Raw genomic sequence first — 22,744 nt, 5'->3', positions numbered from 1 at the left:
CTCAAGCTTAATTTCTATTGGTCGGCGGGGTGAGTGAGTGATGCCAGTGTGGAGCACCTGGTAGTCAGTCATCGGCGGGGCTCTCAGTGGAGCTCCGTTCAGCGGACTGGGTACACAGCAATGCGGACGAAGAAGGGCAAAAACGAGGGGAATAGTCCGGTTTTCTCTAATAACCCGGCGGGTCGGGGCTTCGCTAGGTCGTAAGGCATAATTTAGCAGGGATTTCGTTTCCATAACCAAACAGAAAAGGACATTAACTGGCTTGGAAGCAGCTCCGGGACGGATATTTTCCCGACAAAACCCACATCCGTAATCCAAGCCCTGGTCGGGTGGAATAGTCTACTAAAAGAATGATTGCTTGAATATTTTTTATACTGTCTTGTAGCCTTTTTTTTGCCAGCACCGCTTCCCAATTTTCACAGACTCGCCATGGTGGATTCCCCTACCATGAGGAAGACTTTTGTGGTCCCAGAAATAAAGCCATTGGATTTGTATGACTGTACTAAAGCAAAAATATGCGCAAGTGTCGGATGGCTATTGGCAAAGTCCTACGGCAGTGCAGGTAGGTTTTAGTCTAGGCTGCAGGCCTGGTGAGTTACAATATTATTCAGAGAGCCCGTATGAAGACCACAATCCTGAAATATGTTTATACTCTGTTCAGTGGTGTAGCGAAAAGCACATGCGTGTAGGGGAACTGCAGTGTGTGTATAGCTCAGCGATTTTCAGCACAAAGAGCAGCATATGAAAGGGGGGGCCGTGCGCTGTGTGCATTTTTTTTGACTCTGACACATGTCATTTGTTCTCAGTCAATGGGTGGTCACATTTTATAGGTACGTGTGTGTCAGAGAAACAGGCCTCCTCCCTAGGCCTTATCACGCTAACCCATTTTGTCGTATTTCTAGCCGCCAGGCTTCAGTCAGACATTGCAGGCTACTGGGTATGTTTTCAATCTTGCAGTTTTTAACATGGGACATGGGGCGTAGATGATTTTCAATACCATTCTTTTCTCTCAGATGACAGCCCCAGTGAGAGCATCCGTTTTCAGGAAATCATAATTAGGATAAGGGCTGCAAGCAATAGCCCAATGTGCACTGAGTGAATAAACTGCTCATAGTGTTTCACCTTTGCAATTTATTCGATTTTACTCTTCCAATATCCTTAGTCAACAAACCTCAAGAGGCGCTTGTGAGAAACCATGCAGCCTCTATGATGCAAATCACCCACCTAAGAAAATCATTCTGTTGCACAGAGCATATCACAAGACAGAGTTTTCGTGGTCTTAGACCAGCGTCAGCTCTGACCCTGGGGTGATAACAAGTCTATTTGTTTTAGAGCCATATCAAGATGAGATCTCACAAAGAAGACACCAAAACAGTCTTGTTTGAAATAGGTTTGATGACGTGCTCCTTTCCATTTTATTTGAACTTTACTGGCACTGTAATCGTAAGTCAATTTACTAATTAATTAAACCACACAAGACAAGAAAACGCATTCACGTTCCTGAGATGTGCATGTAAACAAATACTTGAGTTGGAGGTTAATGGTCAAGGTATTAAATTCAGACTGTACTAACTTTTGACTAGAAAGGGTGTGAGGTGAACTCTATTTTACTTTAACAACATGACTTGCATGTTACACAATCCCAGGCAAGCCCTAGGCTTAGGCTGCTGCTGCTGCCTCTGTGTGCTCTGTTTAGCACCTCAACCACGCCCTCTGGTCAAAGTCACCCTCCATGCCAAGCTACAGGAATATGAAGACGAAGACTGTGTTGATGTGTGCTTCTTGTCTTAATCAACTCAATGGCCTTACTGATAGTTTCCTGCAAAGTCAAGATGACATCATCAAGTCCCTCCCCAGAAACTCAGCTGTGCAGAAAAACAGATAGCACAGCAGGAGCAAGAACAGGTCATCTAGTCCTCGGCTCTTCCCGGTCATTTAACGTAATGATGACAATAGATAAATCTCTGAGTCTTTGTAATACAAAATGAACTTTCACCTTGATGACATACTGTATACATCTCGGGTCTTTAGTTGGAGGAATGTTAAAAGGTTAGACATTAGCTGACAAGGGCCTAATGATATGAAAACTAAATAAAAAAACATCTCTAGTCTTATATAGGCTGCTCTAAAATGAATCCATGTGCAATCATGATAATCTGAAAGCTGCTTATAGGCTTGGGCTGAAATACCAATGTTAGCACAGAATACAGAAACACATCCCTAAGAGATTGTTAGCCTCATCTTCAACACAACCAAACTCATAGTCTAAAGTTAACCAACTCTAATTGTTGCCTAATTATAACAGTTTGAAACATAATGCTTAAGACTTGTGAAATTTTCTAAATGCTAAAGACCTGCAACACTTAATCCCTGTCTCCTTTAGCCAAGGAAACACAGAACCTTCCTCTTTGAAGGGAAAGGGAATCATGCCATCCCCACAATTCCTTGCTGTAGCAATAGACTGCACACAAAGTAGGTGTTCCCTATGGACTTTGTTTGATCCACCCAGTGACATTATGTTTGGAGTTTCAAAATAACATTGTTAAAAAGCAGCATTATATCTTTACATGTGCGATTACGTTCTCACATATACTGGAATTAGCTAGTTCTGGTTTATATATATCATATGTAATTTAAGATCTGCCCTTGTATTTGCTGTCACAGATCATTTGAGGGTCAGTTAAACTAGTTTGTGCCTCTACTTTGGGAGAAACTTGCTCATACATACTAACATGTTCATAATGATAATGATATATGCTAATTGTGTTATTTATTTTTCCTTTTGAGTCCATGTTGCTAATGTAATTTGTGTGTCCTGTAATCAACCTGTAAACAACTTAATTATCACTTACAAAACAGTTAATGGCCCAGTTTAAACATTCCATGTTTTGGTCATCATTGTGTTTAGTGTCCTCTTCTGATATTTTTTTTTCCAACAGTGAAACCAAACCACCTTGTACCTGCATGTTTCAAATCTCATATTTCTTTAGCATGCTAGCCTCACCTAGCTACAAAGCTGCTTGGATCATACTGAAATCCTATTGGAATGATTACTCATTCTTTCCCAATCATCGTAACTATGGTGAGTCAACAAGGGACAAGGACCTGAGGAGGATGTTGTCTTGCTATTAGTGTTTACTCAAGAGGTAGGAAGTCCTATTGGTGTACTATATGAAACTATTAGGTTTCAGGTTTAGGTCAAAACCCCTTTATAACTAAGTTGCATAGTGTGTTTCCAGATAATTTGACACACCTTATTGCAAGAGAAGTCACTTGCCACACCACACAGGGAGGTCAAAAATCAGAGTAAGCTACAGAACAGTACACACAGATCCGTTTTGAGTTAGTTTCTAACATGAGGACTCTTTTGCTAGGCGAATACATCCTGCACACTTTGTCACAACGCAAACCAGTATTGCCCTGTTAGAATGTGATTACATTTAATGTGATTTAGAGTCCATCTATAGGATGTGCTTCTGACACTTTAATGCAATTTAAGGGTACTGTGCTCATGTCATACTAGAGTGCTGCCTGTGGTGATGTGTTACAGGACACACAGGACTGTTAGTAATGGCTTATTTATGGTAAGTGGACCTGCGAATGTGTAGAGAGATGGAACACCTCACATTCCTTCTGAGAATTCACTGTCAGAAGTTTGCTCATTGATCAAATACATGAGCATTGTTTGTTTGCATGCATGTATGTTTTTCACCTTAAGCAATTGACCAGCTGAATAGTCAAATCAGAGAAGTTGAAGTTTATAATGATGCATCATCTGATAAATGCATCATTGGATGTTTCACAGCTGGCTATTAGAATATGCTGAAGATATTATTACAGTACAGTCTTAACATGTAGACGGGTCAAATGACAATCTCTCCCAGTCTCGTCCAAGATGTTTAAGCCGTAGTTTAATGTTTATGTTGGCATCAGCATTTCCCCAGAACTAGTGGTCACATGTAGGGTAGGGTGTTAACATAGCCCCTCTCACCACCGCTAGATTTCGGGGCAACAAAACAGTGCCTGCTTTGTTCTAAAAATGAGAGCGGATAATCATCTGTGTTTGATCTTTTCCATCACATGATGTGGATGTTTATACCTTAGTTTTCCAGCGAGGATTTTGAAGTTAGAGCCAATTGCTTTATCAAAACTCATGTAATGCTTAGTTATTCATTTTTGAGAAATGTTTTCTGGAAGCAGCAAAGTAAAATAAAATTAGTCACCAAAAGCGATTGGGCAGGCATGGACTGATGTACCGTGTACTTACCTTGCACACGTCTGCATATTTGAGCTCATGAATTATTTAATCTGTACCAAGGTTCCTGAAGAGTTCCAGTAAGCAGCCTCACAGTTTAGATTGTCTAATCCCGCAAGTTTTGCAAACTTCTGTGCCAAGTTATTAATAGAGAGAGCTACTTAATGCTCACTGTTACTCTGACAACCCTTTTCAAATCCAATGGTGACTGTTTCACCTGAATGTAAGTTCAGAAAGGATGGGGGTGGGGTCTTGTCTACTGTTTTTCTCCCAAAGGAGCCAGTTTGGTTTAAACTGTGACTGATTTCCGATTTTTGTTTGGATGTGTCTGTGTTGCTCTATGTCTGTTGATTACTGTCAGACACGTGTGGTAATGTGTCTGCGACATGAACAGTATGCTAGCCCAATCGGTCAATGAGGTAGAACGACACATAACTCCTGTTATCAGCAGGATAAGCAATGCAGATCAATACAGACAGGAGCTAACACAGCTGAACTGGGTACAGCCATGATGGCAGGCCTCATCAGTTCCACTGTACCTTTTTAAGAGTTTAGCTCATTTTGCATGAAAATTTTGTGCATACTGGCCCATTGCTGGAATAGTGCTTTAGTCTTTCTCCGTTGTCTTTTGTTATGATAATAACAACAATGTGACACTGATATAGGAAAAATATGTTTGCTTTCCTCCTACACAAACAGGTAAGCGGTCAGGGTCAGCTACAGCACAGAGCTCATGCAGATGGTAGGGATTAAGTCTCCGAGTCAAAATCTCCTCACTAGAAGGCAAATGCTCACTTGAACCTCTCTACATGAAGAGTGATCTACCTGATCACCCACTACGAATATGTGATAACATGTTAATAATCATCGCATACGTTTGACTTTTGCCTTTTTAAGTCTAGCAGATAAACACTGACCCCATGACCCGTGAAAGTGACAGAGAGGCTGTTGCTTGAGTTTATGCAAACACAAGCTTGTGTTTTCAATCTAAGTATATCCCTGGAGATGTTGTGATGTCAACATTATGGAGGTCTCACACTACTTTTTGCTTGGGCTTACTTATTCTTAAAGCTGCCAGTTGGTATTTCTTTCTATTGCCTCCTATTGCTTTTTCGTTTTGTTTTTCACTTTAGGGTTATGTTGTATACTTTATCCAGTTATCGGTGCTGTTTATGATGTGCAGGTGCATAGTTTGGGAAAATTGTGTATGAATTTGCAGTTTTTAATTAGTACCAAGTTTTCTTTGTGATATACTGTATGTGTCACACAAAGTCATTATTCATGGCCAGACTGTCTCATAGGGAAATCATGCATATATCGATCTCTCTCATCTCATTGAGTTGAGGCATTTGCATCCTGCTTTGCCTTCTGGTGAAGTTTTTCTTTTACTTTATACACGTCATCGTAGGAGGACTTTTTTGTATCATGTGACTATGAGGGCCTAAAACTAAAGGTGTACATTTTGGTTGGTGTGTCACAGTGTTTACAACAGTGATGTGAGCATTGTAGTTTTGGCACACAGGAGCATATTTACAACAAACTAGACCATGTGGCCTGACTGGCAATATTGTGTAAAATCTATAGTCATCACAGAGTGACAGCGAGAGACAGAGTACAAGGCATTGTCTCGCCTCTGAAGCTGGGCATATAGGTTTGTGGTCTGATGTCAGTGAATCTATTACATGACTTTATAATGATACAACAGCGTAGTGACACCTCCCTGGTAATAACCCCTTTGTTTCTCTGTTAGGTGCAATCTTAGGTTCTCATAAACACGCATTACTGTTAAGTTTGTCCTTTCTCATTTCAGGCACACTGCTGGTATTTCAGCTTGTCAACTTTTTTGCCGAAGGCCCTTTAAAACAGTGAGATGCTTATTGTTATATGTTTACACAGAGACACAGGCTATTGAGTTTGTTGCTGGTTTGGTCTGAATGCAGAGAAACCAGTTTCACAGAGGGTGTGTCAAGCATGTGTTTTTTAGGATGTATTTTTTCTTAAACTGTGTCTTATTTACAGAAAGACCGGTTTGAACAGATTATTTAGCAATCTTCACCTAGCCACATGGCCTCATTACACTTTCTCTGAGGCGAGACAGACTTAGAGTTTTCTCTTTGCTTTGATAGTTTTGAGGTTGTAGATTTCAATCAGGTTGCTGATTTCTGCTTCTGAGATTTACATGTCTGTGAAGATCTGAAAGAGCAATTTTTACAGAAGCTTGGTGTAAAAGTGAAGCAAGAGGGGAGAAACAAGTGGCAGAGCATCTTGTAATCTGCATATACCAACCTCTGAGCTCATCATGCCCCACTGACCTTGATCCTTGCTCTGCTCTACTCACTCATATGACTATAGCCCTAGCATATACATCAGCTCTCTTAATCTGCCACTGAAGCTGGCAGAAAGCAGGTTTCCAAGCCAGCAAGAATACAACATGTTCATGATGATCTTTGACTGTCCTTCAGCACATTGTTTGCTCAATTCTCCAGTTTTCTAGCAGCACCACTCCTCGAGGAACGTCATCAAACACTGTCTGTATGTTTTTCTCTTGGTAGAGAATGTCCCTGCAGAGCTGCGTGACCCCTTCTACTGTGACCAGTATGAGCAGGAGCACCTTAAACCGCCAGTCACGCGCCTTCTGCAGTCCTCCGAACTCTACTGCCGGACCTACAGCCTATTACTGGGGAGCGCTGGAGCCGAGGCACAGCCCAAAGACAACGTTGCCCTGCTGGAACTCCTCACTCAGAAAGGCATAGTCTCCAAAGACGAGGACACACCAGTGACTGATGAAGACCTCCGGCATAAACCCATCAAAATGGTAAAGTTATGTTGGTTATGTGAACAGTTAACACACAGGTGATGATGCTACACCAGTCTAGCAGGCAGTTTTGTGGGTAGTGGCCTGCATGGGTGGATTCAAGGAGGCGTCAGAGCTGTTGCTTGGGTAGAAAGTGGTTTATGTTTTTCTATCAGGCCAAGTCACCTCCCGAGGCTCTGCTATCCAGGAGCCTGCAGAGAAGCAGAAGTGGTTGAGTGGTCTTGGTTGTTGATATGGGGGCTTGTTTATGCTTTGATTCTAAGGATTAAAGGACATCAAAAAGACCCCCACTCATTCAACCCTGCCCCCATCCCCCAATGCTGCCACCAGGTGATCCGAGAGGATGAGCTAGGAGGACTAGGGCAGTCACGGTGACACAAGGGATGACTACTTTAATTCCAGGGTGTGAGAGGGAGGGAGAGTCCAGATACAATAGATGGTCCAGACCAGAACAATGGCTAAACAGTTGTGGTGAAACTTTAGATATTGTGATGAGAGAATACTCTGTGCTGGCTTAGTGAGTTAAATCAAGAGAAACTGGTTTGTCCTCTTAGACCTTGACAATGGCTCTCTCTCTCTCTCTCTTTCTCCCCCCTCCCTCCCTTTGCCCCTTTCTCTTTCACTCCCTTTCTCTCCCTTTGTACTTGTCATAGGTTCTTCAGCCTGAAAACCTATAGATAACTAAGTTAGTTTTCTAAGGAATCATAACAGTCGAACGAGGAAGGATGTTTTTATGTAGGATGGAACATTTAATGCTTTTCCACTTAAGCTGACACAACAGTTACTCACTGTAACTCAATTTTTAAGCATTTTAACAAACCCTCACTTTATACAGATTATCTTCCTGAAAAAATGGCATGCGACTGCATTTTCCCAGCCATCTTGGTTCATGAATATATGGGAAGGTTTTTGAAAGCTACATAGGGAGTCTCTAGGGTTCTGTATGTATGGTGTTTTTATTTGAACGTTGTTTGCTCCACTGCTGCTGTCTAATGCCCACTGCAGCAGGTGTGCTACTACTGGTGCCAGCTATTGTGATGATACACTTAAATCTATGCTTGAAAGATTTTGCATGCATCTGTGACATTATCTGAATAGCACAGAAGTTGTGTGACCATTTGCAGTAGAGCTTGCTGATATGAGAATTTGGATGTTGGTTAATGTTCTATTAGCTATACCTAATGTGACAAAATGAATGTGAGTGTAAACATGTCACATGCAGCCTCTACTTGCACTGAATGTGAACTCATATAGTCTGCAGGACTGTTTCTAACCATCACACATGCTTGTTCTTGTAGGATTTCTGATAGTTAACCACCTGCACTGCTCTGGATGTTGCTTCCAGGGCAGACTATGGACCATATCGCCTTTAAATCCTAATCGTGAAACTCCTATTTTGGCTGTTACTGTTGATGTTGCATGTGCCGTTAGCGGCATTTGTATATGAGCCTTCCAGCTGCTGCCTGGACCTAGGCAGCTCTCAGAGCTTGTCTGCCACTGACTGGCACTGTACCTACAGTGTGGCAAGCAAGGAAAGTGGGTCATGCTGCAGCAGCATTAGAAGGATGGAGCATCAATGTGGGTCTTGGCCAGTAAACGGCTTTGGAGCTGCAGCAATCTGCTGCAGCTCTGCCGTATATTACAGCTTCACATATCTGTGTTAAACAAGAGGATAACATGTACCGCATTTACATAAAAGTATGTTGAGTCATGCTTGTTGCTGACCAGTGAGAACTGTCGCCAGCTAATCTACCCAGCCATGCACTGTTTATGACTTTTCAATTTGTTATTGATGTATCACACATCTTACATCATTGCAGTTCATTTGTAATAATTGTGAAATTTGGCTCATGTATAAATCCAAGGATGTAGGTTTATCCTAACCCATAAAGATGCTTGTGCTGGCTTAGGTTGTTGCACCGATATCAGTATGGAGCGGCAGTGACCTGCTCTCTGCTATGATCAAAGTAGGGCAAAAACAGATACATCATAGCCTTTGATAGCCATACATCATATTCTTTTCATCAAACCATAAGCAGCTGTTACAGGATGAAGAAGCACTTCTTGTTTGTCCCTGCCTCTAGACCTTGAAATTCCTTAGTTAATGGTTGGGTTCAAAAATATTCAGGAAGAAAAACAATGGTGTATGCTGTGTGAACTAGGACAAGTGAAAAGTGAGTCCCATTTTCCTTTTAATTGTATGTAGGGTCAGGTATTCATTTTATATTGTCAAGGAATGAGCTCAGAAATGAAGGCAAGATATGTTTCTTTAAGTAGATGTAATCTTATTTTTGTATCTTGTGATTGTATAAATTCTGTAGCTATAACCTATTAATTCAGCTGGAAACATGAAAGTCTGAAAGTCTGACTTTATAACTTATGGGAAATACGCCATACTGGTGGGCATATTTGTGTACCTGGTACTGATAATATTACAAACTATGTGTTGTATCATTTATTCATCATAATATGCTGCTCCTGCAACCCAAGATAGCACCAGCATCTTTACAGGCAAGGGTTATCCTTCAAGCAAAGCTTTGTAGATGGTACATTCTTGGGCCTCTTTAGAATGGGCAACAGCAATGGAGTCTCCAGCTGCCTCCACCCCTTGTTTTATATGTGTATCGTAGTGGTAACTGTCCTTCTGGTGGTAGCCCAGCCCCCATCACTCCTGAGATTGAGGATAAAGATCTGTGAAGATTAGAGATAATCTGCCATGCAGACTGAACGTCATCATCCACGACTGGATGACACGCCAGAGATGACCACGGACTCACCATGTACCTAATATTTCCCACAACATCAGACTTGTAACTAATTTGTTACATCTACTGTTGGTTGAGATAGTAGGATATCATCTTATATTATCCATGTCAAACACGCTAGAATTGATTGCAATGGAGACGGGGTTAAGCATTTGTTCCCACAGTGACAAAGTAAGTCATGTAGCCATAATGCAGCTAACCCTCTTCTGGTCCCCTGTTGGTTTTTGGATAGGCACTGACACTTTGTCTTAAATCATACTGCTGTGTTGGCAGGTTTCTGCTCAAGTGAGCATCAGTCAGGAGCTTAGTTGAAAATAGAAGTGGCAGACTATCAGAAACACTAACCATCATCTTACACTATTTGTTCTGCTTTGGGCCTTCACTGATAGGAAACTAATGTGGAGTAGCAATTAAACATATTCACCATATGTTAAACAAGTTTAGTGTAAAGCTATTTGTGACCTGCTTTCCTTGCTCAAACATACAGTTCATGTTTATATGAGCCTTCGTATAACCATATGACCTCCTGTTCAAAATCCCTTGCTGGGCCCCAGACCTGCCTGATCCCCCTGTTTGTCTACCCCTCAGTAGGCACCAGGCAGGGTAGGGGGTGGGGGTTAAGTCATATATCAGACATAATCAGATTTTGCCCTCACCATAATTTCACTTACTGATCCATAAGCTACCTTTGCAGTCTTTGTTTGGCACATTGTTGACATGATTATGTAAGCATATTTGCCAAATAGGGCCATAAAGATTTCACGTCGATTGGGTTAATTGATGAGGTATTAATTTTTCCTCTCTGTATCACATCAGTTTGAGGAGTGCTAACTGTTTGCTGGCTGGTTGTTTCCGAGCAGAGAGCCGGTGCTAAGCCAGGAGCACGGAGCAGTGCTGCGGTCAGGCTTGTGTTGAGATGCATTGTGGGTCAGCTGGTTGGTTGTTATGGTGATCTGGCAGGCTCTGCGCTGTGTGTTCATGAGTTGCTCCTCTTTCCCCTCTCATTAGGCAGACTTGTGATTTAGCTTAGCGAGCTCTCCTGGGTCTGCGAGGGAAAATCCACCAGCAGCCCCCCTTCCTTCCCTTTCATTCTGCACTTTAGCCATGAATTACCCTCCACTCTCTCCTCTGAATAATTACTGTACACTATGACAACAGGGTTGGCCACTTTCGACAAGTCTGTCATTGTCTCGTGCTCATTTCTTCTTTTTCTCTCAGTCATCCCGTCTCCTTTCACACTGTCACAATAGCTCCAACCATGATTACACTTTGTGGCTAAAAGCAAAAATATGTTCCTACCTTGAATCACTTTGTTTTTATCCAGAGTTTCAAACACAGCTACTGGCACAATGTAGCATGTTGTAGGCCTCAGAAACATGCTAGTTTTGCTCAGATTCATTATTTTGGAATACAGAATTTTGTAAGAGATATAAAACAATATATTTATATACGCTATTTTTTATATATGATACAATACATTTTTATATCTATATTTATGGTATATGATACAATTTTAAATCAACCATGTTTGAGTAATCACTGCTAAGTCATAGTGCTCTGAATCAGTCAGATTGTTGATAGCTCCGAGAAGCCGTAGGTGCTATATCACGTAATTTGTCCCCTTCTGTACTGAAGACATTTCCACTTAAGATAAAACATATAAGTAGCAGCTCGAGTCCTGGCAACAGTGTTTGGAGGGCAGGCCAGCCGGGGCCACACAGCTCCCAGTGACTGACTGCAGCACATCCACAGAGCTTGGCCCAATACTATCTGACAAGCCTTTGCTGGCATAGCCCGCCCTGCCTGCCCTAGCACTGGGTCTGTCCAGGTCAGCACTTTACATCAGGGTTGAGTAGGCAGACATGCAGACAGGGCTCATGCACGCAGCTGGACTGCCACCAGCCACCATCAGGGACAACATAAGAGGTTAGAGTAAGAATGTCTGGCCCCTAAAGTGGAATTTGTAAGTAGTAAAAGGGAACAGGCACTGATTTGCACAGATTAGGCTCAAAACTGAAGATTGGAGATTGTAGGAGTGGGCCCATGACAGGAATGTGTTGTTTGTGACTTGCCTGTCCCCTCCATTGACCAGAATTAATTATTTTTAACAAGGAGCTTGTTTCAGTTTGCAGTACTGAGGAGAGAGGGGCCCTAGTGCTGCTGTTGAATGGCAACTAAACGTGATACAGATAGAGGAGACAAAGATAGAAGGATCATTCAATTAAGTATGTAGACTTGATAAGGATATAAAGAGGGCAAAGGACAGAAGTGCTATCGTGACGAAGCCCAAGAAAAATTTCTCATTTGTCTGTATGAGTTAAATGCACATGCAAATGGTTTAAATATCTGAATCATTTAAGTACTTTTGGTTTCAGCTCCATGGCACGAATAGAACAACTCCTAACTAATGAGCTAACAGGTTTATAGAGTTAAGCCATTCACTCTGACTGAGCTGATAATGTTGTTGGTGTGTTTTAATGGGCTCTGGCCATTAGAGAGAACACAGTAATGGTCTCTAAAGTATGAGGAAATGTCTAGGATACAAATGCTTGAGAGAATGGGGAATATATGTGTAAGCAAGTCTGTTTTTGTTTGATTGTTGTACATGTGTGGGAAAAACTACATGTTTAATAAGTAGGTTTTATAGCCAGTTTGTTGTCTGACAAAAACAAATTCATACACCAAAAATGCAGAAAAGATATGGAACACCTGTTTCTTACAGAGAATGCTGTCCTTTGTTGTGCTTCCTGGTGATCTAGTTACAACGCCTCATTTTATCCTGCGGTCCCTTCCACATGAGTCATACAGCAATATTTCACTGCGCAAAAGAGAAGGGAAGTGCACTGGAGAGAAGGCAAATAGAGGGAAAGCAGCTGAGGAATGACAGTCCGGGAACACACATGTTATCATATTACAGGGCCATTGCCTCTTTAATGATTTAACGATTGTACAAACATCGGTCCAGAGTTCACCCACATCTACTGATGTTAGTGTTTGCTTGCTGGGAACTCTTGTTAGTGTTTCTGCTGACTCACAGCTGGCTTTGGGTGACCTCTAGAGGATGCTGCTTGCTAAGATTGGGACGGCTGCAACAGTAAGAGCTGATCTCAGTTCTGCAGTAAGCGGTTCCCTGCTAGAGCAGTAGAAAGGTCTGTGTCCAGCATTATTGTGTTAACTGTAATTGATTTATGCTGTTGGGCTCCCTGGCCTCCACTGTGACTCGTCCCACCTCTGACAACATTCGTCTTCTTTCTCCCACGTGATTGGTGCAGAGTGCTCACCTGGCAGTGATAGATGCCCTGATGGCCGTGGGAGCCATGGAGACGGTGACTGCGGTGAAGACATGTGGTTCTGCTGAACGGCTGGGTGGAGCTTCCAGCTGGGAGGATGCTCTGCTTCATTGGGTTAATGGGGTAAGGAGCAAACCAGAGAGAAAGAGTGCTTGATTCAGGCACACATCTTTCTTGTATGCTGTAATTGAAGACTTTATCTTCTTGTTCTTAGATGACCCAACATCTGTTTAGCTTCAGAAATTAGGATGCTGTAATTCTTTAATCAAATAAGTTTTATTAATATGACAACACATAGTACAGATCCTGTATCAATGTGTATTAACTGTTCTATCTCTTTGCCATGTTCTCAGTTAAACCAGAAGCTGAGAGAACTTAATGAAGGATCCAAGAATGACTCGTCTCAGGCTATTACAGAGCCCCAACCTGTTCAACCCTCTGTGAGTACTGTATTGCATATGCAGTGTATTTCTACTTCTTGTCAAGTTATTAATGTATCCAAACACACATAATCTGTCTAGGATTATGTATTTAGTGCTATAAAAAAAAAAAAGTACCCGTCTACTAAGCTCATATTGTTGATTTTGGTGCAGGTGCAGGCCTTCACCAACTCTTACTCTGCAAGCATAACAAGTACTGGTTGACACAATAAATCAAGGGCAGCGTCACTGCTTTCTCTACAAGGCTGTATTGTCATGTCAAGACATTACCGTCATCACAACCCTTTCTCTTCTTTGTCTAGCTCTTCCACTGTAGGCTTAATACCTGTCCTTGTGTTCCTGTTCTCCACTTCCCCGTCTTTCTCTATTTCCTATCCCTCCTCCTCTCTGACAGTGTCCTACTCGCTGGTACTGGAAACTTGTTCCTGTAAGTTCTCTCCTTTCCTCTGCTCCTTCCCCCTGTCCCTCCATCCTTCCAGTGTCTTCATCAAATTTATCAGCAAATATCTGATGGTCTGAAGGTGTGTTTTTTTTTTTTTTTCTCCATATGCCGGTGTGAAAATGTTCGTGTGCATCACATACTAGTCTACATTAAATTGCACGTCATAGCATTAATGACATAGGGCGGGGCATGACAGGGGCGTGAAAGGCATTGTTTGTTGACACGAGTGGTGCATGTATCACAACTGGTACTTAAGCACGCCTTGTGTACGATGGACAACCAGTTCTTCTGGTTTTCTGTGTAACAGAGGTGTGTTTTTGTGTGTGAAAGGCTACGGGGGTTAACTGAGCCAGGCTTCTAGTCAGCTGGTCCCTGTGCTGTTTTTCTATATACTGTAGTCGTACATGAAACTTTTTTTTTTTTTTTCCGTGCTTTCTCTCTCCCCTCCTCTCTCTGCCTCCTGAGACCCTCACTCGTCCCACTTTCTCCTGACAAAATCTTCCCTCTTTCTGCTCTGATTAAGTCACTCCCATTGCATCTGTCATTTGTTCACATAAGCCATCTCTTGTGCACATTAGCATGACCTTTATCTGTCCTCTTTCTCACATTCATATCCAGTTCTTTTTTTTTTTTTTTTAACATAATCTGTTATGTGTCACTGTGCATATAGACTTTAAAGTATCGGCTGATGTGTGGAAAAGCCTGTCTTTGATGGTGGTTTTTAACACAAACTAATATCCCAAATATTTTACAAAGGTCACTCTGCAGTATTTGATTGTCTTGTTCATTTGTTGTTGTTGTCTTTTATTTTTTTTTTAGCTCCGCTACAGGAAAGATAAAATTCAGTCCAAACAAAAGCCCATCTTCCCGGTGGTGAATGAAGTCAAAGACTTGTCCAGTGGTTGTGCTATTGCTGCTGTCATACATTACTATTGCCCTGGCCTGCTAAGACTTGAAGGTACCAACGAACATTATAACCACTAACTTTAAGAGTGAAAACCACAGGCTTTTTAGTAATTATTGTATTGTTTCTCAGTTTAACACTTCTCTCTCTCTCTCTCTCTCGCTCTCTCTCTCTCTCTCTCTCTCTCTCTCTCTGTGTGTGTAAGATGTGTGTATGAAGGATTCCATGTCTGTAGCAGACAGCCTGTACAACCTGCAGTTCATCCGTGAATTTTGTGACAGCTGCCTGAAGTGCTGCTGTCACTTGGCAATGGAGGACATGCTATACACACCACAGGGGCTTCAGGTACTTACATCCACACTCCTGGTCATCAATCGACTTGACACAATAACAAAAAATACTGAGCACTGTATTGTCTTCCTAACGCCTGACATCCTGTGTGGTTTGTTTAGCTCAACTTGCTGAGTTTCCTAGCAGAGCTGCTGAACTGGTTTGAAGTACGAAGGCCAGAATTTGTTCAGCCTATAGACACCTTGGGTAAGTGTCATTAATTTTGTGTTGCTTTGTAAAAACTGTGAAATCCTACAAGTAAGGTCATAACATTAAATATCTGAACATGTCTTATTAAGGGTTTTCTTTTTTGTTAGATGGATCCACACCAGTGACACCAAGTAGCTTGAGTTGTAACAGGTACAGACGCTCTTTGAATATTATTGTGCTTTTGTAGTAGTCTGGCATATTCTTTGTCTAAACTGAAAGGTTGTTTCTCTGCCTTACAGTACCTCCCCTTCTATCTTCAAGAAGCCTTTCCTCCCCATCTCCTCCCCTGCGTCAGGTAAGATTAAGACGGTCCTCTCATCATTACACTGAAGTATTTTATACATGTTTCTATCATTTTACAGTCTGACTCACCTATTTCTCTCAATGCTTGTTTGTGTTTTAGTTGTTTCATGTTGTATGATGCTCTTGTTTTCTTACTTTTACTAATATTTGAAACTTTTTGTATATATTTTTTTCTTTTTATTGGTGTATTGTTTGCTTGATATGTGCATCCTGTATGTTGTGCATCCCTGTGTGGTGTGCATGCCTTTACATGTCTGTGTGTGTCCCATTGTATTCAGGATCTTTGACTCAGTCTACCTCAATGTCTCATATAGAAGGAGTGGGAAAGACATGGAGCAAGAAACCCCTCAGGTAGAAGCCATTTTTCAGTAACATTCAAACACTGTCTTTTGTACTTATTTCTATTTTACTTATACTGTACTTTTTGTTCTTAGCCGCCCCTTGTCTGCAGTATCCTTCAGCATTCCTTTTGGCCTGGACAGTGATGTGGATATTGTAATGGGCAACCCTGTGATAACCCGCTCTATGAGCTCAGACCAACTCAACCCAGCAGGCCAAAATATAACCCGGGTGCCCTACTCCCCTCCTGAAGACCTCAGCCATTTGCTTGGCAAGCCTCCTGGCCCCAACGGCCCGCAGAGAGCTTCCTGGGCCACCCAGACCCCCGGTATTCCAAGGCTGGCAGAGGAGAATGGCCTTGCAGAGAGCGAAACAGGAGAGCTGCCTACCATTGAGGAGGCTCTCCAAATTATCCACAACGAGAGCAAGATGGAGCCTCGTTTACACCCTGATGGTGCTCCTGATGGCTTCTACCTCCACTCTCCTGATGACCCTGCTAGTTCTAGACATAACAGCAATTTAGCAGCCATCAGCTGCTCTGCCCCTTCACGCTCAGGAATGATGTACCGGCCCACAGGAGAGTCCAGGGAGCCCACTCGCACCAGGAACACCTCTGAATGTTCACGTGATGATGACTCAGTCTTGAGAGATGGCAGCGTGGACTCTGATGCATCAGAGGACATGCCTAAAGCCCAGTCCACTCCAACCACACCCGCTGCTGGTGCACATTCTGCTAGGGGCCATGGCAGAGGGGAGTCTGACAGCGGTGTGAAGATGACCAGCTTTGCAGAACGCAAAAAGAAACAGATTATAGATTCTCCCAAAGCCAGCGACTCCTCTTCTCCTCAGATGACCACGTGGGCACAAAAGTCTGAAGAAAGCCCGAGCAAGAGCCCACAACTCAATAATGAGATGTCTGAGCTGGGAGCTCGGCTTGAAGAAAAACGCAAAGCAATCGAAGCCCAGAAGAAACGCATTGAGGCCATTTTTGCAAAGCACCGTCAAAGACTGGGGAAGAGTGCCTTTCTGCAGTTAAAGAGGGAGCAGCGTGAGGACGAAGGCGAAGGGGAAGGAGCAAATGGCCAGGTCAGCTCCTCATCCACAGAAGAGGACCTCTCTCGCTTGTCATTGGAAGAAAGGCTAGCTCGCATGGAGGAAGAAGAGCAGCAGGAAGAAGATGAACAGCACCCCTCAGTGGGGGATGAGGGTGATGTCAAAGGGGGACTAAAACTCAACAAGCAGGTCAGTCACTCCAAAGAAAAGGCAGGAACACCAGGAGAGAAGGGCCCTGGGACACCAGGAGAGAAAATGGTAGCGCCACTCGGGGACTATAACAATGCTGTATCAAAGCTGACTGCAGCTCTCAGCTCCCTGCAAAGTGACATGCAGCGGCTGACCGAGCAGCAGAACCAGTTAATCAAGAAGAAAGCTGTAGCTCCCAACAACAAATCCTGGGTTATTCCAGCCAGCCCTAAAACCTCCACCCCAGCCCCTACACGCATGTCTCGAGAAACCACCCGAGATTTAAATTCAGCCTCCTCCTCTCCGTCTCCATCACGCAGAATCACAAACCACACCACTCCTCCTAAATCTCCTCAAGTCCATCGTAGAGCCCAATCTGTGCCCCCTAAGAGCCCAAAACACCACCACCAACACAGTCGTCCCTTAGACATTAAGGTCCCAACCCTATCGAGGGTTCTCACCCCGCCTCAAAATGTGGACCGTATCCCCCACCTTCGTCGCGTAAATCCCTGGCAGTCCCAAGTCCAGACTTCATCTTCATTCTCCATTGGTGACTCTGGGAGCCTGGATGAGCTGTGCTCATCTGGACCAACTCCTGTTCCCACACCGACACACACACCTCTACCAACACCAGTACCTACCCCAACTCCCCGTCCTACTGCAGATGACACTCTGTCAGAGGTAGGCTCCAATGACGATCATAGTATATTTAGCATGGATCTGGAGGCAGGGTCCTTACATGGTCTTGCCTCTAAGAAGGATGGGCTTGCAGGTGGGGGCTGCAGCTCTGGTGCCCCATCAGAGTGCTCCTTCGAGAGTGATGCCCCTGCAGGGATGTTGAATGGCAAACGCAGTAGCCTGATTGAGATCTCGCTGTCTGCTCTGCAAGATGGGGAGGAGGATGACCAAGTACCTGATGCCTTCTCTGACTCAATGAGTGACCGGACGGAGCCAGAGATGAAACCAGGGGTTGGTTTCTTTTTCAAGGTAGGCTTCTAATTATTATCACTGTATGTGCAATTCTAAAAATGCTGTTTTGGTGAGGTCAGCGCATTCATGCCTTTTTATTTTGGTCTTTATAATTAGGATGACAAGGAGAGACCAGAAGATGAGATGGCCCAGCGAAAAGCAGCTTTGCTGGAGAAACAGCAGAAGAGAGCAGAAGAGCTAAAAAGACGCAAACTTGAGCAGGAAAAAGAAAAAGAATCAAAGTGAGATCCTTTTTATTCAAACACCTGCATCATAAACAAATGAAGACTGTAGCATTTCATGTCTCACATTAAATTAAATCAAATATTATTATTGCGCAGGTTTGTAAAGTTTGAACATTTCTATAGTCATGTTTTTGCAGCATATATGTGATGATTAGGATTTCTTGATTAACTGTCCCATGTTTAGTAAATAAAAAAAATTGTTGGTGTTTCCTGGTATTCGAACAAGTAGTTTTGCAATGTCATCGTCACACATTGAAAGTTTTACACGTTATATTTATGCATTCTTAGCAAGCCTCAGTGGATGATCATTGAGGGCTGGGGGCATAAGAGTGAGGACAGACCCCAGACCCCAGGCACCCCTCCAGCATCACGCACCCCGCCAGTAGAGGGGACTCCCCAGCGCAGAGGAGATTTCACTAGGCAGGAGTATGAACGGAGACAGCAGCTGAAGATCATGGAAGACTTGGACAAGGTTCTTAGGCAGAAACCAACCACGGTTCGCGGTGTCAAGAAGCAGAGACCTAAGACTGTGTTCAGAGATGACTCCGTCCTCTCTCATAGCCCTCTCAAGGGTTTCATGGGTAACTAGTTTTAATATTAAAACACACTGATCTTCGTCTTTATGGCCTCGTTGTACACTCACATGGATTTGGTTTTTCAATATAATTTCTTTTTCCATTCCTCTTTTCCTCCATCTAGGCACCAGGCTGAACAAAGTATACTCCCACTCAACCATGAACCTGTCCTCAATGGCTAATGACTCTGGAGGCCTGTCTGTTAGGAAGTCTCCTAGGTAACCTACACATTGACAGTGGCACATTCAGTAGTCAGGAATACTTAAAGTACCAAAGAAGTGAAAGTGAAATATTTGTTTTGCACCATATTAGTAAATTTACTATGATAAAGTTGAGCTAGGAAATACATCATTATAATATTATTATCATTATATGAGACTGAGTATTTTTTTTGTTAATTTTACTCCACTGAATAATAGTTTAGTTTGTTGATTATGTTGATTGTGTCCACATTATCATTGATCACTTTACAAAGTATGTTTGTAAAATATGTAAATATCTTCTGCCTCTGCTAAAATATAGTCAGAATATATATCAAGTAGTTCCATATGTGTGAGTGTGTTTCTGTAGGATTGTATACCAACTATAGGTCCTGTGGTATAGTAGCTCTTATCAGTGTTCCAGGGGGCAAAGGCATGTGTACACACAGCCTCAAGGTCTATTAATGACTTTCTTCTCCAAAATATTTTTTGACTCCCTGTAGCCGTTCGCACTCTCCTTCCCGGCTAATGTCACCAGGACGAACAAGCTCTCATAACGGAGAGAAGGACTGGGAGAGTGGTTCCACTATTTCATCCCCTGCCTCAATCCCGGAATACACAGGTATGTGATTTGTTCCAAACTATAGGACTATCATTTGAAACAAAAAATAAATCCAATAAGCGTTGTTTTGTAGGGATTATGACATTTGGAAATGCTGTATTTTGCAGGACCAAAGCTGTACAAGGAGCCTAGCTTTAAGTCCAACAAGTTCATCATCCATAATGCTATCACTCGCTGCTGCCTGGCTGGCAAGGTCAATGAACCACAGAAAAACAAGATCGTAGAGGTAAGCCATCCTGATGTGTCAGAGTCCAAAAAGGAGGTCCCCCCTAACTAGACTATAAGCAACTATGATTTCTGTTTTCAGCTGCACTTAACTATTGTTTTTTTTTTTTTCTTTCTCTGTTTCTCCCTCTTCAGGAAATGGAGAAAAGCGCGGCCAATCACTTCCTCATCCTCTTCAGAGATTCCAGCTGCCAATTCAGAGCAGTTTACACCATGATCCCTGAAACAGAGGAGATGGTGCGACTCACTGGCATTGGACCCCGCACCATCACACCTGAGATGGTAGAGTCCATTTACAAGTACAGCTCTGACCGCAAGCAGTTCACGGTCATCCCGTCCAAAACCATGTCCATGAGTGTTGACGCCTTCACCATCCCTGGTCACTTTTGGCAAAAGCGCCCAGGAACTCCCAAAAAGCTTGGCACCCCCAAATAAAAGACACACACAAGAAGAAGTTAGCATTCAGGGAATCAACTCCCAACTTGACTCCGGTTGTCCTGTATTTTGGCCAGTGAGGCACTTGCGATTGTTCATTACCCAGATAGACTAGCAGTGGACAGCATGACTGAGCTATCAGCCTGGACCCCAAGAACAATCCAGTCAACTCTACATGCCAAGAGAAAGGGCCAATCACTCACTAATTCAGCCAATGTAGTTAGAATAGTCTCCAGAGCTTCTGATTGGCCCTAGATTGTAAAAAGTAACGCAACTGATTCTGTTGGGATGAAAAAATGTTCTTTCCCTTGCACCCTGCCTCCCCATGCCTTGCCTTACCCTGCCCCCGGAGTCATTTTTGCGACTCTTAGGTAAGAAAAAGAGGAGACAACCATACTGCCTTTGCCCGCACAACAGTATTCTGGGCCAGAGTAGTTCCTGCCCCTCTCAATTCTGCTTGCTTTTCCTTTTGCTGCCTTTTCTTCTTCTTCTTCTTCTTCTTCTTCCAGGGCTCACTCTCTCTCCAGTCTACTGAGAAAAGTGGCTCAACTCTCAGTTCTGATAGGAGATCTCAGCTGAAAACTAACAGCAGGTAACACTGCTCTCATATGAATGTAGGGCACACACTAACCACTCATTCCATTCAGGGGTGTTTTTACTGGTTGGTTCCAGACCAGAAAATACCATAGTGGGTGGTTCCTCTGTGGGCTGCACTGGTGGTGACTATTGTGGTTGTCAGTGGACTTGCACACCTAGAAACTGCCTGTGCCCCCATAGTCCGTGCACTCCACTCCACTCTCCTTCAGCTGTAGACATCTGGATGTTTTTTTTATACTATTTTGACATGTTTTTGCTGGACAAATCGCTTCAGCCTTTGAGAGCTGAAAGAAGAATGAAATTCATGTGACTTTTTCCTCTTAAACTGCTTTCTCATTTTCAACATATGATGAATTGAAATGTTATCTGAGCTTATCTTGAAAAACAATACTGTAAACATGAAGGAGGGCTTTATCATGTTTATCTTTACTCGGATACAGCTCTGTGTGAAAATGATAATCAATGCTAATTTAATATATACTGAATGCTGATTACTTTGATTTTTTTTTGACAATGATTTGTAAAAAGTAAGTTGACCTTTGTAAGCTATGAATAAGCTAGCCTGCTGCTTGAGCATTAGTGAGATGTATGTTTGAGATGAGAATGAGTGAATGAGAATGAAAAGAAACTGTCAAAACAGATGAAAATTGCTGAAACCTTTTGTCTAGGGATTAATAAATCCTTTAGGTCACTAGGAGTCTGTTTCTTATTATATGATTCCCTGTTTGTGTGTATCTGCATATAAACAGTGGTTTTCTTTATAAAGGGTAGTTCCAGACTGTAACAACCTTCATCTTCCCCACACTCTCCAGAGACTCCTTCATGTAAAATTGGAGGATTGTAAATGCCAAACTGTTTTTTCTTTCTTTTTTTGCCAGTCCGTGCTATGAGGAAAAACGCCCGACCCTGCATTTGCTTGTGATTAGGTCAATATCACCACAAGATCTGAGAGAAACTGGCCCTCATCTCTTCCTTTTCAATCTTTAGCACTACAGCAGCTGTCATGGTGCAGCTGTCTTCTTTCAAATCACTGACTGCCTCCAACAGTTGTATTGTTTGAATGAGATTCCAGTACAGATGTGAAAAAATATGTCGAGAGCAGCATTTAGAAAAAGTAAAAAAGATGATTGATTAAAAGTGTGTGTGCAGGAGTGCATATGGAATAACTGGATGTTTGTATTTATGTGTTTGTAAAGAGTAGTATGTGGTAGTTTAACACTATATTTTGATTCCGTGCAATTCTCCCCTAGAAATCCCCACATCACCCAGAGGTGTATTTATTTGGTTTGCATTAGATGCATTTGATGTTTAGTTTCAGTTTCTTCTTATGTCTTTTTTTGGTTAAGGTGGTGAGTCACTCATTCATGTCATAGAAGTTGTCATAACATTTATGTTTTCTTTCTCCTCTGTTATTGAATCTGTGCCAGCACATTATGTATGTTCATTTCATAAATTGACTATCCTTGGCAACTGGACCAGACAAATAAAACTCCTTTTTAAATCATCGTCATCTATGTTTTTTCATTCCCATCTTTATTTCG

The 22,744-nt window shown here is 42.6% G+C and overlaps 1 protein-coding gene across 4 annotated transcripts; it reads left to right on the top strand.

Moving 5' to 3' along the window:
• The first annotated feature begins 79 nt into the window (after positions 1–79).
• On the top strand, positions 80–22,708 carry camsap3 (calmodulin regulated spectrin-associated protein family, member 3). 4 transcript variants are annotated; one of them, XM_056401102.1, is made up of 18 exons: positions 80–562; positions 6,808–7,070; positions 13,108–13,248; positions 13,479–13,565; positions 13,960–13,992; positions 14,827–14,965; positions 15,117–15,256; positions 15,364–15,448; positions 15,559–15,601; positions 15,691–15,746; positions 16,072–16,105; positions 16,189–18,322; positions 18,422–18,546; positions 18,838–19,130; positions 19,249–19,342; positions 19,828–19,946; positions 20,054–20,172; positions 20,307–22,708. In XM_056401102.1, the coding sequence occupies exons 1-18, from the start codon at positions 430–432 to the stop codon at positions 20,604–20,606; spliced, it is 4,338 nt and encodes a 1,445-aa protein (XP_056257077.1). In that variant the 5' UTR covers positions 80–429; the 3' UTR covers positions 20,607–22,708. The 4 variants fall into 4 exon arrangements, with proteins under 4 accessions (XP_056257077.1, XP_056257076.1, XP_056257074.1 ...); XM_056401101.1 differs by having other exon boundaries at positions 16,069–16,105; XM_056401099.1 differs by having other exon boundaries at positions 16,033–16,105.
• The last annotated feature ends 36 nt before the right edge of the window (positions 22,709–22,744 follow it).

The sequence above is a fragment of the Seriola aureovittata genome, chromosome 17 (assembly GCF_021018895.1).
Source record: "Seriola aureovittata isolate HTS-2021-v1 ecotype China chromosome 17, ASM2101889v1, whole genome shotgun sequence".
NCBI classification, from domain to species: domain Eukaryota; kingdom Metazoa; phylum Chordata; class Actinopteri; order Carangiformes; family Carangidae; genus Seriola; species Seriola aureovittata.
The sequence above is the reverse complement of the archived record's forward strand: the minus strand, read 5'-3'. Positions and strand labels throughout refer to the sequence as shown.

Coding starts and splice junctions, on each gene's coding strand:
- camsap3 (XM_056401099.1), top strand. CDS start 430: ATGGTGGATTCCCCTACCATGAGGAAGACTTTTGTGGTCCCAGAAATA. Junction 563..6,807: donor AAAGTCCTACGGCAGTGCAG/GTAGGTTTTAGT, acceptor TTCTCTTGGTAG/AGAATGTCCCTGCAGAGCTG. Junction 13,249..13,478: donor TGCTTCATTGGGTTAATGGG/GTAAGGAGCAAA, acceptor CCATGTTCTCAG/TTAAACCAGAAGCTGAGAGA.